At 23.5% G+C, this 19,087-nt stretch overlaps 1 protein-coding gene across 1 annotated transcript in view; it reads right to left on the reverse strand.

Moving 5' to 3' along the window:
* The window catches only part of LOC117174867 (nucleolar GTP-binding protein 1), a 33,212-nt gene that overhangs the window by 4,132 nt on the left and 9,993 nt on the right, over positions 1-19,087 (reverse strand). The window contains exons 4-8 of the mRNA XM_033364271.1: positions 18,825-19,067; positions 11,515-11,769; positions 7,681-7,968; positions 5,821-6,099; positions 78-221 (exon numbers count right to left, since the gene is read on the reverse strand). Coding sequence (XP_033220162.1) covers positions 78-221; positions 5,821-6,099; positions 7,681-7,968; positions 11,515-11,769; positions 18,825-19,067 — 1,209 coding nt within the window. The remainder of the gene's footprint in view (positions 1-77; positions 222-5,820; positions 6,100-7,680; positions 7,969-11,514; positions 11,770-18,824; positions 19,068-19,087) is intronic.

A 19,087-nucleotide genomic window follows, 5' to 3' on the forward strand; every position in this document is an offset into this window, starting at 1 on the left:
AAAAGGGGATTTTAAACATCTGATTTAAAATAATATTTTCAAGTAATAAAGTTATTTAAACAAACAAAAATACTCACAACCACATCCTTTACTCCCATTTCGTCTCTTCCAGGTCTGGAGACGCTGCGATTTCTGGATAATGACCGGGATTCTAGACGTTGTCGCTTAGCGTTTGACTCAGAAATTGACCTCGCTCGTTTCTTAGTTTTTGTGAAGTGAGCCTGAAAAAAATTAATAGAAACACATATTTATTTATACTTGTTCGAGTACGAATTGGAAACTTTCCGGGTTTTCCAGGTACACTTTTGAAAAATTCCTGCACAACTATTTAAAAAATCCAGATTCATTTTGAACAAAGCTTTTGAATTTTCAACTAAAAGAGATCACATTTTTGCCAAAAGTGATGAATTTTAAAACAAAATAAAAAACGGATTTTCAAAAAAAGAGTTGTATTTTCAACCAAGAAAGATTTCTCAATCAAGAGAGGGAAAAATGTAAATAAAATTGATGAAGGCAAATTTTCTACGAAAGATCTGAATTTTCAATCAAAAAGTTTATACTATACCAAAAGATGAATTTTGAACGAATTACTTTAACAAAATAGTTGAATTTTGCACCTAAAATTATGAATCTTAAAAAAAAAAATTATTTTTCAACGAACTTGTTAATTTTTCAACCAAAAAGATAAACTTTAAACTAAAATGATGAACTTTCAGCACAAAAAAATTATTTTTAAACGAAATTTAAATTTTTTAACAAAATAGTTTAATTTTTAAGCCAAAATTATGAAATTTCTATAAAATAAAATGAATTTTAAAACGAAAAAGACGAATTTTCAACAAATTAGTTAAATTTTCAATCAAAAAGTTGAATTTTTAAACCAAAAAGACGTATTTTTAAAAAAGAGTTGTACATTCAACAGTTAATTAAAAAAAAATTACATGAATTTTCAACAACATAGTTGAATTTTCTATCTAAAATGATGAATTTTTAACAAAAAAATAATTTTTCAACAAACATGTTAATATTTCAACCAAAAAGATAAACTTCGAACTAAAATGATAAACTTTCAGAAAAAAAAAGATTTTTGAACAAAGTTTGAACTTTTTAACAAAATAGTTTAATGTTTAAACCAAAATTATGAAATTTCTATCAAAAAATTAGAATTTTCAAATGAAAAAAAAAAACGAATTTTCAACAAATTAGTTAAATTTTCAATCAAAAAGTTGAATTTTTAAACCAAAAAGACGAATTTTAAATAAGAGTTCTACTCTTAACAGTTAATTTTCAAAAAATTACATGAATTTTCAACAAAATAGTGAAATTTTCCATCTGAAATTATGAATCTTCAACCAAAAAAAGATTTTTTTAAAGAATAGTTAATTTTTCAACGATAAAGACCAATTTTTAACTAAAATTATGAACGATTAACAAAAAAATGAATTTTTAACAAAGGGGTTTACCTCTTCACCAAGTAGTTGAATGTTTAATAAATAATTTAAATTTTTTAATAAGCCAGTTTAATTTTTAAGCCAAAATGATCAAATTTCTATCAAAAAAGATGAATTTTCAACAAATTAGTGAAATTTTCATCTAAACAGTTGAATTTTCAACCAAAAAAGATCAAATTTTTACCAAGTGATCAATTTTCAAACCAAAAAGACGAATTTTCAAATAAGAGTTTTATTTTCAACCAAGAAAGATTTTCCAATCAACAGAGAGAAAATTGACATCCAAATTGTTGAACTTTAGTGCCAAGAAGCGAATTTTCTACAAAAAATTTCAATTTTCAATTTAAAAGTTAATTCTATACCGAAACAAATTTAATGAATTTTCAACAAAATACTTGAATTTTTTATTTAAAATGATGAATTTTTAACCAAAAAAACTGGTTTTACAATAAATTAGTTAATTTTTCAACACAAAAGATTAGTTTGGAACTAAAATGATAAAATTTCGGCCAAAAAAATTAATTTTTAACAAAGGAGTTTAACATTTAACCGAGTAGTTGAATTGTTGATAAATAAATTAAATTCCTCAACAAAATAGTTAATTCTCAAACCAAAAAGACAAATTTAAAGAAAAATTGTATTTTCAACCAAGAAAGATTTTCTAATCAAGGGAGAGAAAAATGACAAATTGTTGAACTTTAGCGTCAAAAGGCGAATTTTCTACGAAAAATTTGAATTTTCCATTTAAAAAATAAGTCTATACCAAAACACGAATTTTCAACAAATTTAATAAATTTTCAACAAAATAGTTGAATTTTTTATTTAAAATAATGAATATTTAACCAGAAAAACTGTTTTTTCAACAAATTAGTTAATTTTTCAACCCAAAACATTAATTTTGAACTAAAATGATGAACTGTCAACAACTAAAAATGAATTTGTATCCAAGATGTTTAACTTTAAAACAATTAGTTGAATGTTTAATAAATAAATCAAACTTTTTAACAAAAAAAAAACTTATTTTCCAAGCCAAAAAGATAAAACTTCTATTAAAAAAATGAATTTTTAAACCAAAAAGACGAATTAAAAAAAAAGTTGTGTTTTCATCCAAGAAAGATTTTTCAATCAAGAGAGAGAAAAAAGTCAATCCAATTGTTAAACGCCAAAAAGGGGAATTTTCAACAAATTAGATTAATTTTCAACAAAATAATTAATTAGAAAATAAAAAAAATATGCAATAAAAAAGTTAAATACTTAACCAAACAGATGAATTTTCATCCTAGAAGATTAATTTTCCACAAAAAGATTAAAATTTAACCAAAATCAGTTGAATTTTCGAGAAAAATAAAAATTCTTAATAAAAAATATAATAGCTGATATTTCAACAAATATTTTAATTTTTAATTAATTTTCAACAAAACAGTTGAATCCTCAACTAAAAACGATTAATTTCCAAAAAGAATTTGCATTTTTTCAACAAAAAATATAGCATTTGCATTGAAAAAGAGAAGAATACTACAACCAAAAAGACACATTACAAAAATAGTTATGATTTTAAACAAAAAATATGACTTTAACAAAATTCTTGAATTTTTAATAAAAAAATAACATTTTTAAGCAAAAATATATGGGCAAATAAATTAATAGCAACAATATTATACCAGGGTAAACTCGAAACTTAATTTTCAAAATTCCTTCAATTTTCCCTGACCAATTTTTCAGTAATTTATCATTATCAAAATAGAACCTTTTCTAAATGAAATTGAAAAAAATTCAAAATTAGAATAAAAAATTTTCAAATTTATTATCCTTGGCAATTATTTGAAGTTCCTCTTACGGAAATTTTAAACCTAAAAAGATAAATTTTCAATCTAAAAAGATGAATTTTCAACCAAATAGTTACATTTTGAACCAAAATTTAAACCAAGACGATTGACTTTCTATCAGAAAAGAAGAATTTTTAAGAAAATAGTTACATCTTTAACCAAATAGTTTAATTTTCAACTAAAAAACAAAAATTTTTATCCGAAAAAGTTCAGTTCAGTTAAGACGTAAATGTTTAACCAAAAAAAAAGTAGGTCAATTTTCAACCAAATAGTTCAATTTTTAATTTAAAAGGTTTATTTTCATTTAAAAAAGAATAAATTTTTATCGGAATAAATAATTTTTCAGCTCAATACTTTAAACAAATAATCTTGAAAAAAATAATTTTCGAAGAAAGTTTTTAGTTCGTACCAGACATTTGAAATTGATATCAAATTGTTGCATTTTCAAGCCAAAGAACTAATTTTCTAAAAAAAGAAAAACAGTTCAATTTTGTCCTAAATTGTTGAATTTTCAACCCGTGAATATGAATTTTCTATCAAAAAAAGTTCATTTATAACCAATCAGTTTCATATTCAACAAAATAGTTACATTTTCAGTTAAAAAATTACTTTTGAACAACAAAAATTTTTAACTAAAATTATGAATCTGCAGCGAAAAAAACAATTTTTTAACCTAAAAACATAAATTTTCAACGAGAAACTTAATAGTTGATATTTAAAAAAAATCGATTTTATACCAAAAATGACAAATTTTCAACAAAATACATACATTTTTTACCAATTTTGAAACTTTTTCAGCCGAAACGATGAATTTTCTACAAAATAATTGAATTTTTCATCTAAAATGATGTATCTTCAACCCAAAAAAAGATTTTTTTTAAGACTAGTTAATTTTTCAACCATGAAGACCAATTTTTAATTAAAATGATGAACGACCAACAAAAAAATGAATTTTTAAAAAAGGGGTATGCCTCTTAACCAAGTAGTTGAATGTTTAATAAATAATTTAAATTTTTTAATAAACCAGTTTAATTTTTAAGCCAAAATGATCAAATTTCTATCAAAAAAGATGAATTTTCAAACAAAAAAGATTAAATTTCTGCCAAAAGTGATCAATTTTTAAACCAAAAAGACGAATTTTCAAAAAAGAGTTTTATTTTCAACCAAGAAAGATTTTCCAATCAACAGAGAGAAAATTGACAGCCAAATTGTTGAACTTTAGCGCCAAGAGGCGCAAAATAGTTGAATTTTTCATCTAAGAAACTGGTTTTACAAGAAATTAGTTAATTTTTCAACCTAAAAGATTCATTTGGAACTAAAATGATAAAATTTCGGCAAAAAAAAAGAATTTCTAACAAAGGAGTTTAACTTTTAACCAAGTAGTTGAATTGTTGATAATTAAATTAAATTCCTTAATAACATAGTTAAATTTGTATACCCAAATATAAAATTTCTATGAAAAGCGATGAATTTTCAAACCAAAAAAGATTTTAAAAAATTTAGCAAAAGTGATGAATTCTCAAATCTAAAAGAGAAATTAAAAAAAAATTGTATTTTTAACCAAGAAAAATTTTCCAATCAAGGGAGAGAAAAATGACAGTCAAATTGTTGAACTTTAGCGTCAAAAAGCGAATTTTCTACGAAAAATTTAAATTTTCTATTTAAAAATTAATTCTATGCCAAAACACGAATTTTCAACAAATTTAATAAATTTTCAACGAAACAGTTGAATTTTTCATTTAAAATAATGAATATTTAACCAGAAAAACTGTTTTTAACAAATTAGTTAATGTTTCAACCGAAAAGATTAATTTTGAACTAAAATGATGAACTGTCAATTAATTTTGAACTAAAATGATGAACTGTCAACAACAAAGAAATGAATTTGTATCCAAGAAGTTGAACTTTCAACCAATTAGTTGAATGTTTAACAAATAAATCAAACTTTTTCACAAAATAATTTAATTTCCAAGCCAAGAAGATAACATTTCTATAAAAAAAATGAATTTTTAAAGCAAAAAGACGAATTAAAAAAAAAGTTGTATTTTCATCCAAGAAAGATTTTTCAATCAAGAGAGAGAAAAAAGTCAACCCAATTGTTGAACGCCAAAAAAGGGAATTTTCAAGAAATTAGATTGATTTTCAACAAAATAATTCAATTTTTCATCTAAAATGATGAATCTTCAATATCAAAAATAATTTTTTCAACAAATTGGTTAATTTTTTAACCAAACAGATCAATTTTCAACTAAAATGAAGATCTTTCAACCAAAAAACCAACCAAAAAATATAAGATGAAATTCAATCTAAAACTATTTATTTTATATAAAAAATTTGTTTTTAGTATTCAATCATTGTTTTATAATACACAAAACAATCATAAAAACACTTTGATGCAACAATTAAAAAATAAAATAAAAGCTTTAGAATTGTACCTGCTCTTTCTAGTTCCAGTTTACGGCACCAGGTGGCGAAAATGGTCGACCATCACCATTCCCAATTGAATACAAGAAAAAATATTGAATAAAAGTATAGCTACTTACATCTTCCGTGTCCTCCATATCAACACCAAGTTCTCCCAATTCGTCCTTCAATCGTGAAACCGATCGGCCACGAATCTTGGAAGCAGCAGTTCGAGGCATAATTGGCTTCGTCGAAGCCTTGTTAACTCGCGTCTCGTCCTTGAGAATGACCTGCTTCTCCCGAATTTGCATCGCCAGCATATTAATCTCCTTCATTTGCTCGCTGAGGATGGGAACTTTGTAATCGTAGACTCCACCAGCTATTCTGGCCTCTTCTTCCCTCTCAAGCTCATTTAGTTTCTTAAAAATAAAAGATTCCAGAACTTGTTAATAAAATAATAAATAAATAGAATCCGAATGCCTACGCAAATCCTGGATAAAAATTCCCTGACATTTCGAGGTTCTTTCCCAGGTTAAATTTTCAGTAGAGAAAAAAAATTTTCCACCAAACTGATGAATTTTCAACTGGATCAGATAAATTTTAAACCAAACAGATGAATTTTTAAGGAAGAACATTAATTTTTAAATAAAAAAAATACTTTCAAAAGAAAAAAAACATACAAATTTTCAACAAAGTTCATGACTTTTTAACGAAATAATTAGATTTTTAATTAAAGAAGATAAATTTCAACCAAATAATTGAATTTTGAACTAAAAAAAAATCAACAAATTTTCAACCAAAGTGAACAATTTTTAAACAAGGTGATAAATCTTCAAATGGAGTAGATGAATATTAAACTAAAAGACAAATTTTTCAACAAAATTGTTGAATTTTGAACTGAAAAAGATGACTTGTCAACAAAAAATGGAATAGGTCATTTTCAGAAAAAAAATTTCTACCAAACTGACAAATTTTCAATTGGAATAGTTAAATTCTAAAATAAAAAAAAAAAATGGTTTAATTTTGAACTAGAAACAATCATTTTTCAACCAAAAATGGAATAATTCAATTTTAAACTAATGAATTTTTAAGGAATAACATTAATTTTCAAATAAAAAGATTACTTTTCTAAAAAAAACATGCAATTTTTTAACAAAATACATAAATTTTGAACTAAAAAAAAAAGTAATAATAACTTTCAACCGAAAATGGAGTAGCGAATTTTTTATTTAAAGAAATAATTTGAAACTAAAGAAACATGAGAGTCTTTGACTAAAACAATCTAAAACTGAAATAGTTGAATTTTCAAAGAAAAAGATTAATAATTAATTTTTAAAAAATGTCAACCAAAACTAAAAAAAAAAAAATTTCAACTCAATTGATGAATTTTGAACTAAAAAAGATGACTTTTCAACAAAAAATGGAATAGGTCATTTTCAGAAAAAAAAAGAAAATAATTTTCTCCCAAACTGATAAATTTTCAATTGGAATAGTTAAATACTAAAATAAAAAAAAAATTAATTTCATACTGAAAAAAAGAAATTTTGAAACAAATGGTTGAATCTTGAACTAGAAACTATCATTTTTCAAACAAAAATGGAATAATTCAATTTTAAACTAATGAATTTTTAAGGAATAACATTAATTTTCAAATAAAAAGATTACTTTTCTAAAAAAAACATGCAATTTTTTAACAAAATACATAAATTTTGAACTAAAAAAAAAAAGTAATAATAACTTTCAACTGAAAATGGAGTAGCGAATTTTTTATTTAAAGAAATAATTTGAAACTAAAGAAACATGAGAGTCTTTGACTAAAACAATCTAAAACTGAAATAGTTGAATTTTCAAAGAAAAAGATTAATAATTAATATTTAAAAAATGTCAACCAAAAAGCCACTCTTGAAAAAGAAATCCAAAAATCCTATTTGAAAAATAAATCCAAAAATCCTAATTAAAAAATAAATCCAAAAATCTGATATTGAAAATGAAAATCTCACCTCAAAGATTTCTGGATCAATATAATCAGCGATATTGTGACCCTCCCACATTTCAGGGATGATATCAAACTTCTGGTCTCCTTCGATATCGTAATTCTTTTTAAGATCGAGCACATAATCGTCTCCCAATTCCTCTTCGATCTCGCGCTCCAACTTGCGTTTTCTCTCAGCCTTGGCAACGGCTTCTTGCTTCTTTTTGAGTACAGCTTCCGGAATACAAGGAGCACGAACTTTATTGTCTCTCGGAGTCGGCAGAGCAACGTGCAAACGATTCAAGAGACCTTCGACCTAAAATTAAACAAACCAAAATTTAACATAATAATAATAATAATAATAATAATAATAATAATAATAAAGAGCCTCGGTAGCTCAGTTGGTTAGACACTTGGACTTCACCTCAGAGGTCCGGGGTTCGATCCCTGAGCCGGTACTTCTGGAAATTTTTCAATGTACCTTTACCGAGGTTCTGGTGGTTCGGAACCCACCTTAAGCTGTAGGTCCCCCCATCGTGTACTTGACTGCAACCCAGTCCGTCAATGATGGGATAAAAACCAGGCTTTGTCCAATATGTCTGGGCAGACTGTTCACATCAGATCATTTGATTGCATTATAAAAATGCGTCCGTGACTGTTGATATATACCGGGACAGCCCCGTGCAAAATGATCAAATAAAAACCAACTCTAACCAAAAATGCCTTCGACATATTGGGCAGTATAAGCCTGTGACAACATTTCGCCACAGAATTGTTTTTATAATAATCTTAATATTCCCAAGATTTTTAGTCAAAATATATTTTAATTCCAATAAAGAGGGTGGCCGCTTTAATCAAAGAAAATAATTCCCGGTCATTTTCCGGTTAGCAAACATTTTTCAGGAACAATGAAAATTAAGAACAAAAAAATCTTTGATCTAGAAAGATGAATTTTGAACCTAGTAGTTGAATTATCGACCCACAAAGATCAATTTTGAACCAAATGGTCGAATTTTCTTTCCCAAAACACGAGTTTTTTTAGAAGAAAGTTAAATTTTCAACACAGCCTTTAATTTTCCACCGAGAAAGAGTAATTTTCAATTTAAACAAAAAATTTACTTTTTTACCATAAAAGATGAATTTTAAAACCCAAGCATTGAATTTTTCTACAAATAGTTGAATTTTCAACCAAACAGTTCATTTTTCAAGCCAAATAGACCAATTTTATACACAGTTGAATTTAAAAAAAAAGTAAAATTTCAATCGAGAAAGATGAGTTTTCGACTAAAAAAGATTATTTTTTAACTAAACGAAGTTTTTGGAAAAATTTTGTTAAATTTTTTAAATATTTGTCACATCTTTTGAAATAATTGTGAAATTTTTCTTAAATATTTTTCATTCGTTGAAATTATTGAATTATTTAAAATCATAACGAGATCTTTTCAAATCTTCTAAAATGTTTTGAAACCTTTTTTAACTCGTTTCAAATCTTCGAAATGTTTCAAAATCTTTAAAATCTGGTGTACTGTCTCTTTTTAAAAACATTAAAAATCCTTTTAATCTTTTGAAAGTTTTGAAAAATTTGTGAAATTTTTGTGAAATATTTGAAATCTAATGCACACGTCTTTTTTTTTAAATCTTTCAAATTCGTGAAATCTTTGTAAAATGTTCAAAATTCTTTTAAATATTTTTAAATCTTCTAAATATTTTGAAACCTTTTAAAATCTTTAGTAATGCTTAAATTGAATAACCATTGAAATTTTCCACTAATAATTTTTATAATTTGGAAGTTGAATATCGCAAAAATGAGTAAAAGATAAATTCAGGGTGGCAGTTTTAATCGACGAAATAAATTCTCGGTCATTTCCCGGATTTTTCCCGGTTCGTATAAAATTAAAGGTACCAACATTTTTCAGTAGAAAAAAAATATATAAATCCACGTTATCATTTTCATTGCTCTAAATTCAAAAATCAATCAATGAGTTTTAAAATTTTCAAAATTATATAATTTTAAGCTAGAAACATAAAATATTGAAAAATTGAAAAAATTTTAACTGAACTCTTCTTAAAGTAGAAATTTAATTATTTTGTTTTAAATAGTTTAAACATCCTTGGAAAGCTTCAAAATTTTATTTCAAAATCTTGAGAAATCTAGAAGTTGTTTGGAATTTGTTTTAAATTTAAAATTATTTTGGAAATTTGTTCAGAACTTCCAAATAGCTGTCAAAATTAATTGAATTTTTTTTCCTACAATTTTCAGAAAATCTTGCAAATTTAGAAAATTTCTTTACAATTTGGATCTATAAATAACAATTGAAAGTAATTATTATTTGTGCGCGAAATTTGAAAAATTTTAAGAGATATGCAGAAGTTTTGAAAAGATTCAAACTTAATGTAAAACTTGAAATTAGATTCTTCTCAAGAATTGTGAAAGGCTTCGAAAGAATAAAAACATTTTCTTAAAGATTCCTAGGAAAATTAAAAATAACTTTTCATTTTGAAAAATTATTTTAAGAGAATATTTAAAAAGTTTTTCAAAGATTTACACAAAATTTTCAAAAAATATTCTAGAAGATTTTAAGAAAGCTTTCTAAAATTTACATGCTAATTTTTAATCAACTCCAGGTTTTCTATGTGAAAAAATTCAGTTAAAGATTCTTTACCGTTAAATATTTGGTTTCAATTTACTTGTCTTAAATAAAAATTCAAATATTGCTAAAAATCCAATAATTAATCTTTTTTAAATAAAATTTTCAATTTGAATGGGTTAAAAATAGAATATTTTTGACTGAAACAATATTTAAAATTCTTTTAAAAATCCTTTAATTAAGAATATATTATTATGAAGTTATTTTTAAGTTGAAAATAGTTTATAAACGTTCAGTCACACGTTCACATTTGTTTAATGACTAAGACTTTCAAATTGAAACCGTTGAAGTTTTAACGTTAAAATCTAAAAATTATTAAATTTGTAACTGATTTAAAATCGTTTTGTCAAATCGTTTTTGTTTACTTTTTATTACTTAAAGTACAGATAAATTATAAAAAATTTATTTATTTATTAAATAAAAATATTTTTTATACAAAATTTTCAACACCAAAGGCTTTTATTTTTTATTTGATCAAGTCTTTAAGAAAGCATTTAAAAATTCCTTAAATAAAAAATGTAAACTTAAAAATAAAAATTTTAAATGGAAAGTTTTTAATGTAAAAAAAAATTGGAATTACTCATTGTAAGCTAAATAAAAGCATAATTGATAAACATAACAATTCAAATAATTATTTTTAAACTGTTGAAATGGAACGCGGACGGATTTTTTTTCTACAAATTTGTAAAATTCCCGGTAAAAAAAAATTTTCTCTCAGTAGCAAAATTTCTTCTAAAAGAGATGTTTCTTTCAAAAAAGACTAAATTATTTAAATAACCTTTCGCATCTCATTAAAATAACTGCTCTAAAAGAAAAAGAAAAATTTAATTCAAGGTTCTCGTGAAAAAATATTCGCTGGACTAAAAATATTACTTTCTAACAAAATAAATGATTTCTCAGTAAGATAATAAAATTTTCAACCACACAATATAATTTTGAATTTAGAAAAATAAACTTTCAACCAAAAGTAGTCAAGATTTTTTTACTAAGTTAATTATAATTTCAGTTCACATTTAGGCGAAAAAGGGGAAGCATCTTTAAAAAAAAAGAGAAATTCTTTCAAAAAAGAATAAAAGAGGCGATAGAGGGGAAAAAATGAATTTTGAATTTAGCATAATAATAATAAAATAATATGTATAAAATACATTATATAATAATTCTAGAAAAAAATAATGCAAGTAGAAAAAAAAGGAGCGAGCAACTGATAAATTTACCTTCTTCGTTTTGATTTTCTGATCCACACGATAAGACAAGAGACGTTCACAGGCTTCAGTCTTAACTTCCATAACTCCCAAATCAGTAATGGTGCTCATCTCGTAAAGAGGAATATTCGCGTCGCCTTCAATATCTTTTAATACAGCTCGTTTCTCCTCGGGCAGATCATCCAAACGTAAAACGTCCGCCTTGTTTGCTACCACGAGCAGTGGCTTGTTTACGAAGAGTGGCTTTATTGACTCGAAAAGCTTCACCTGCAATCCAAAAATTACGATTCGGGGTGACGATTTAAAATTCCCGGTCATTAATTCTAAAGATTCTTTAACACGAGAGAGCAAAAAATTGAAAAATTAATGGATTTTCAAATAAAATTATAAATATTCAACTGGAATAGTGGAATTTTAAACTAAAAATGATAAATATTTAACCGAAATACGTTATTTTTCAAACAAAAAGATGAATTTTTAAACAAAAAGAGTAATTTTCAAACGAAAGGCTTAATTTTCTACTTGAAAATACAATTTTTCAACAAAATACATGAATTTTAACGAAATAGTTGAATTTTCAATCAAAGGAGACAAATGTTTAACCAAATAGTTGAATTGCGAACTAGAAAAAAAAAGTTTCAACAGATCATGAAGTTACATTTTCAGTAAAAAAAAATTCATCTTAACTGATGAATTTTCAACTAAAATGGTAAATTCTTCAAAAAATGAATGTTTAAGAAAAAAAATTACATTTTCAAATAAAATTATGAAATATTTAATCGGAATAGCATTTTCAATTTAAGAAAAAAATCATCTTCAACCAAGAAAGAAACGAATTTTCAATAAAATAGTTCAATTTTCGACAAAAAATAACTTTTCATTAAAAAAAAAGAAGTTTTAAATCAAATAACTCATTGTTCAACCAAGGAAATGAATTTATAATTACAATGATGACTCTACAATAAAAAAATTCATTTTCAAAAAAAGAGTTTATTTTTTAACCTAAAAGATGAATTTCAACTAAAATGATTAATATTTAATTGAAATAGCTGAATTTTTAACTGAAAAAAAATCTTAAAGAAGGAGATTAACTTTCTAAGAAAAAAATAATGTTCTACCAAAAAGTCGATTTTATAAAAAAAAAGCCGATTTTTTAACAAAATACGTAAATTTTCAACGAAATAAATGAATTTTCAATTTAAAAAGACAAATTTAAATACAAATTGTTCAATTTTCAACAAGAAAAGATCAATTTTTAACCAAAAATGGAACAATTAAATTTTCATTTGAAAAAATTAACTTTCAAACAAACTGATGAATTTTCAATTAAAATAATGGAATAATTAAATGAAATGGCATTTTCAATTTAAGGAAAAAATTATTTCCAACCAAAAAAGAAACAAATTTTCAAAAAAATAGTTCGATTTTTATTTATTATTTTCATCCAAAGAAAAAACAAAAAAACAATCAAATAGAAGCCCATTTTTCAACAAAGGAAATTAATTTTAATTAAAATTATAAATTTTTAATAAAAGAAAATAATTTTTAAATAAAGAGTTTATTTTACAACTAATACTTGAATCTTTAACCAAAAAGAACAAATTTTAATCAAGAAGATTAACTTTTAAAGAAAAAAGTAATTTCCTACTGAAAAAGTCGACTTTCTAACAAAATACTTGAATTTTCAACGAAAAAATGAATTTTCAATTTAAAAAGACAAATTTACATCCAAGCTGTTAAATTCAATTTTCCAAAAATGGCATAGTACGTTTGTTTAGTTCAAAAATTAATTTTCAACCAAACTAATAAATTTTGAACTAAAATTATGAAATATTCAATCGGAATAGTATTTTCAATTTAAGAAAAAGAAACATTTTCAATAAAATAGTTCAATTTTCGGCAAGAAATAACTTTTCATCCAAAGAAATAACAAGTTTTTAATCAAATAGCTCATTTTTCGACCTAAGAACTGAATTTTTAATTAGAATAATGAATCTTAAGTAAAAAATTAATTTTTAACAAAAGAGTTTATTTTTCAACCAAGTAACTTTATTCCTAACCTAAAAGATGAATTTTCATCAAATATCATGAATATTTAACCGGAATACTTGAATTTTTAAGAAAATGTTTATTAATTAAACAAGGAGATTAACTTTTAAGGGGAAAATCATTTTCTACCAAAAAAGTCGATTTTCTACAAAAAAAATTAGATTTTTTAACAAAATACGCGAATTTTCAGGGAAATAAATGAATTTCTAACTTAAAAAGGCAAATTTAAATCCAAATTGTTTTTTAAATGAATTTTTAACAACAAATTTAATAGTTGATATTTTAAACGTAAGGAATGTAATTTTAAATAAAAGACAGCTTAACTCGAACAAAAACAAACAAAAAATGACAACGAAAAATGTAACAGTTTACATGTCAACCAAAAAGGATTTTAATTTATATGAAAAAAATTATAACTCAAACAAAAAAGACGCTTCTTTAACAAAATTTTCAATTTTCAACTAGAAAAGATCAATTTTCAACAAAAAATGGAACAATTAAATTTTCATTTGAAAAAATTAACTTTCAAACAAACTGATGAATTTTCAATTAAAATGATGGAATAATTAAATGAAATGGCATTTTCAATTTAAGGAAAAAATTATTTCCAACCAAAAAAGAAACAAATTTTCAAAAAAATAGTTCGATTTTTATTTATTATTTTCATCCAAAGAAAAAACAAAAAAAACAATCAAATAGAAGCCCATTTTTCAACAAAGGAAATTAATTTTATTTAAAATTATAAATTTTCATTAAAAGAAAATAATTTTTAACAACAGAGTTTATTTTTCAACTAATTACATTCTTTCAAACCTAAAAGATGAATTTTCAAATAAAATTATGAATATTTAAATGGAATACTTGAATTTTTAACCAAAAAGAACAAATTTTAATCAAGAAGATTAACTTTTAAAGAAAAAAGTAATTTCCCACTGAAAAAGTCGACTTTCTAACAAAATACTTGAATTTTCAATTTAAAAAGACAAATTTAAATATAAATTGTTCAATTTTCAACTAGAAAAAGATCAATTTTCAACCAAAAATGGAAAAATTAAATTTTCATTTCAAAAAATTAACTTTCAAACAAACTGATGAATTTTCAAATAAAATAATGGAATAATTAAATGAAATGACATTTTCAATTTAAGGAAAAAATTATTTCCAACCGAAAAAGAAAGAAATTTTCAACCATAAAAGAAACAAATTTTCAAGAAAATAGTTCAATTTTTGTTTTTTCTTTTCATCCAAAGAAAAAACAAAAAATCAATCAAATAGAAGCTCATTTTTCAACAAAGGAAATTAATTTTAATTAAAATTATGAATTTTCAATAAAATAAAATAATTTTTAACAAAAGAGTTTATTTTTCAACCAATCAAATTTATTTCAAACCTAAAAGATGAATTTTCAATTAAAATTATGAATATTTAAATGGAATACTTGAATTTTTAACCAAAAAGAACAAATTTTAATCAAGAAGATTAACTTTCAAAGAAAAAAATAATTTCCTACTGAAAAAGTCGACTTTCTAACAAAATACTTGAATTTTCAACGAAAAAATGAATTTTCAATTTAAAAAGACAAATTTAAATACAAATTGTTCAATTTTCAACTAGAAAAGATCAATTTTCAACTAAAAATGGAACAATTAAATTTTCATTTGAAAAAATTAACTTTCAAACAAACTGATGAATTTTAAATTAAAATAATGAAATAATTAAATGAAATGGCATTTTCAATTTAAGGAAAAAATTATTTCCAACCAAAAAAAAAAACAAATTTTCAACCAAAAGAGAAACAAATTTTCAACAAAATAGTTCAAATTTTAACAAAAGAATTTATTTTTCAACCAATTAAATTTATTTCAAACCTAAAAGATGAATTTTCATCTAATATCATTAATATTTAACCGGAATACTTGAATTTTTAAGAAAAGGATGATTAATTAAACAAGGAGATTAACTTTTAAGGGAAAAAATCATTTTTCTACCATAAAAATCGATTTTCTATTTTTAAAAAATCGTTTTTTTTTAAACAAAATACGCGAATTTTCAAGGAAATAAATGAATTTCTAATTTAAAAAGGTAAATTTAAATCCAAATTGTTTTTTAAATGAATTTTTAACAACAAATTTAATAGTTGATATTTTAACCGTAAAGAATGTAATTTTAAATTAGAAACAGCTGAACTCTAACAAACATAAACAAAAAATGACAACGAAAAATGTAACAGTTTACATGTCAACCAAAAAGGATTTTAATTTATATAAAAAAAGTTGAACTCAAACAAAAAAGACGCTTCTTTAACAAAATAGTTTAATCTTTAACCAAAACACATTTCTTTTTGGCGAAACAGTTGAATTTTAAACCAATAAGATGAAGTTTTTACCAGGAAGATTAATTTCAGGGGGGGGGGCGTTTTAATCACAAAAAAATTCACAGTCATTTCCCGGTTTGCAATAATTTTTCACGGTCAATAAAATTAAAAAATTCGAACTTGAAAGTTAAAATTTTCTCCATATGGAGTAATATAAACTGAGCTGCAAATAATTCTAAATAATTTTAAACTAGAAATATTGAAAAATTTTAGGATTAAATTTTTGTTATAAACTTTATAACTTTGTTATAAATTAAAATTATTTTCATTTTAAAGTTTCAAAATTCTTAAAAATGTTCAAAATTTTATTTTAAAATCTTCAAACGTCTTTTAAAAGTATTCGAATTCTTTCGAATTTGTTTTTCACTCTGCAAAATAAAAAACATTTCCTTAAAATATTCCAGCTTCTAAATTTTTTGTTCGAAATATGGAAAAATGTATATTTTGTTTTAAATTAGAGAGTGTATTTTCACTAAAATTTCGTTACGAATAGGCGTAATTTTTTGGGATAAGTAGACGCATTGTTCAAATTTTTAATTGATTTTGAATCTTTTTAAACCATCCAAATATCTCTTTAAGTTTCTCGAATTTTTCTTCAGGAAGTATAGGTGCGCAATATTTATTATAAAACAAAATTTAACTACTTTACTTGTAAATTAAATTATTTTCAAATTGAAAAATTAAAAGTGTAACGTTCAAATTTTATTTTTACGTTTAATTTTGACATTTTTATTTATAAATACTGTTTTCACATGAACAAAAAATGTCCAATTTTCGAATTTTAGACTAAAACAATATTATAAATTTGATAAAAACCTTCAAATTATGAATATATTACTTTGAAGTTAGTTTAAAATTGAAAATAGTTTATAATGTTTAAATCGAGCGTTTAAATTTGTTTAAATACTCACACTTTCCAACTGAAAGAGTTTAATTTTTAACATTAAAATCTGGAAATTCTTAAAATTTGAACTGATCCCGAATCGTCTTATAAAATCAATTATTCAGGGTGGCCGTTTTAATCAGCGAAATAAATTCCCGGTCATTTCCCGGTTAGCAAAAATTTTTAAGGGTCAATGAAATTTAAAAAATGAAACACTAAAGTTAAAAAAATTCCCACTTGAGGTAATAAAAACTGAGCTGCTCAATAATTTACGCGTATAAAATTAAAGGTAATAACATTTTTCAATATAAAAAAATATATAAACCCACGTTATCATTTCCAATGCTCTAAATTCAAAAATCAATAAATGAGCTTTAAAATTTTCAAAATTATATAATTTTAAAGAATTTTAAGCTAGAAACATCAAATGTTGAAAAATTAAAAAAATTTTAACTGAACATTTCTTAAATTAGAAATTCCATTATTTTCTTTTTAAATAAATTGTTATTTGAAAATCTTGAAAAATCTAGAAGTTGTTTTAAATTGGTTTTAAATTAAAAATTATTTTGGAAATTTTTTCAGAAATTCTAATTATCTATCAAAATGAATTGAATTTTTTCTACAATTTTTAGAAAATCCTGCAAATTTTAGAAAATTTATTTACAATTTAGATGTATAAATAACAATGGAAAATGTTAAATTGAAAATGTAAGCTTAAAAATAAAAATTTTAAATAGAAAATTTTTAAAGTAAACAAATTTTGAATTACGTATTGTGAGCTAAATAATAACATAATTGAAAAACATAAAAATTCAACTAATTATTTTAAAACTGTTGAAATTAAACGTGGATAGATTTTTCTTCTACAAACTTGTGAAATTACCGGTAAAAAAAAAAATCACTATAATTTCCCGGTCCAGCGGCCACCCTGTCATTTTTCACTTTTCAATCCGTAACGTATAGTTTAATTTTGAAAATTATTATAATTTATATTCACATTTGATCAGCTAAAATTTCTTTCCCCTCAAAATTGTCGATTTTAAGGAATACTAACTTTTAATTTTTGAAGTAATTTAAAATGCATTTTACAATACTTTACATAAAAAATGTACACTTAAAAATTAAAATTCAAAATGGAAAAGTTGTAACTGAAAGATTTTCAAATTACGCATTGTAACCTGAATGATATCATGATTGCATAAGATAAAAATTCAAATTTATTCAACAAATTTTTTAACGAAAAAGATCCATTTTTATTAAAAAAATTGAATTTTTAACTAAAAAGGAAAATTGTTTAACCAAAAATTAAATAGTGAAATTTATAGTTAAAAAACTAATTTCCGACAAGAACAAAAAAACGATTCTTTTTCTTTAAATAGTTGAATCATGATTTATAAAAAGTGAACAGCAAATTAAAATACTCAAAGTAATACTGTTTTGAATTTTAAACTTTTAAAATTAAAGCTTAAAAGTTTTTTAATTCAAACGCTCAATAAGTTAGACGTATAAAATGGAAGATACTAACACTTTTCAACTGAACAATTTTAAATTAAATGCATTTGAACCTAAGAATTTTAAACTTTTATAAATTAAAAATCATATAATTTTAAGCTTCTTAAATTGAAGGCTACATTGCTTTTATTTTAAATATTTTAAAAATCCTTAAAATGATTCAAAATTTCATTTTAAAATCTTGAAACAAATGTTGTTTTACATTTTTTCGAATCTTAATTTATTTCTTTAAAATTTCCAAACATCTTTTAAAATGATACGAATTTTTCTTAAAATTTTTCTTAAAGTCCTGTCAAATAAAAAATTTTTTCTACATCTTTTTAAATATTCTCTTATATAAAATACCAAAATAAAAAATCCTTTTTAATTTTCTTAATAAATGGTTTTTATCCTTCTGAAGCCTTTCAAAATTCTTAAAATCCTTCTAAATATTTTGTTCGAAATCTGGCAAAATCTATAATTAGTTTTAAATGGAAGAATAATAATATGGTAATTTCTAATTACCTGTTCATCCAGCGAGTGTCCGCATTGTTCCGAGATGTCGAAAAAGTAGAGAACTGCAGCTCGCAAATGGGCAAGAGCAGTGACTGCCTGCATCTCGATGACATTCCTTTCCTCCAGAGGATGATCCAAAATTCCAGGAGTGTCCACAACTTGCCAGCGGAGATATTTGTAGTCCGTGTGTCCCACGTAGAGCGATTTTGTTGTGAAAGCATAGGGTTGCACTTCAACGTCAGCTCGAGTTATCTGCCATTTTTTAAATTAAC

Source organism: Belonocnema kinseyi, chromosome 6 (assembly GCF_010883055.1).
Source record: "Belonocnema kinseyi isolate 2016_QV_RU_SX_M_011 chromosome 6, B_treatae_v1, whole genome shotgun sequence".
Taxonomy (NCBI): domain Eukaryota; kingdom Metazoa; phylum Arthropoda; class Insecta; order Hymenoptera; family Cynipidae; genus Belonocnema; species Belonocnema kinseyi.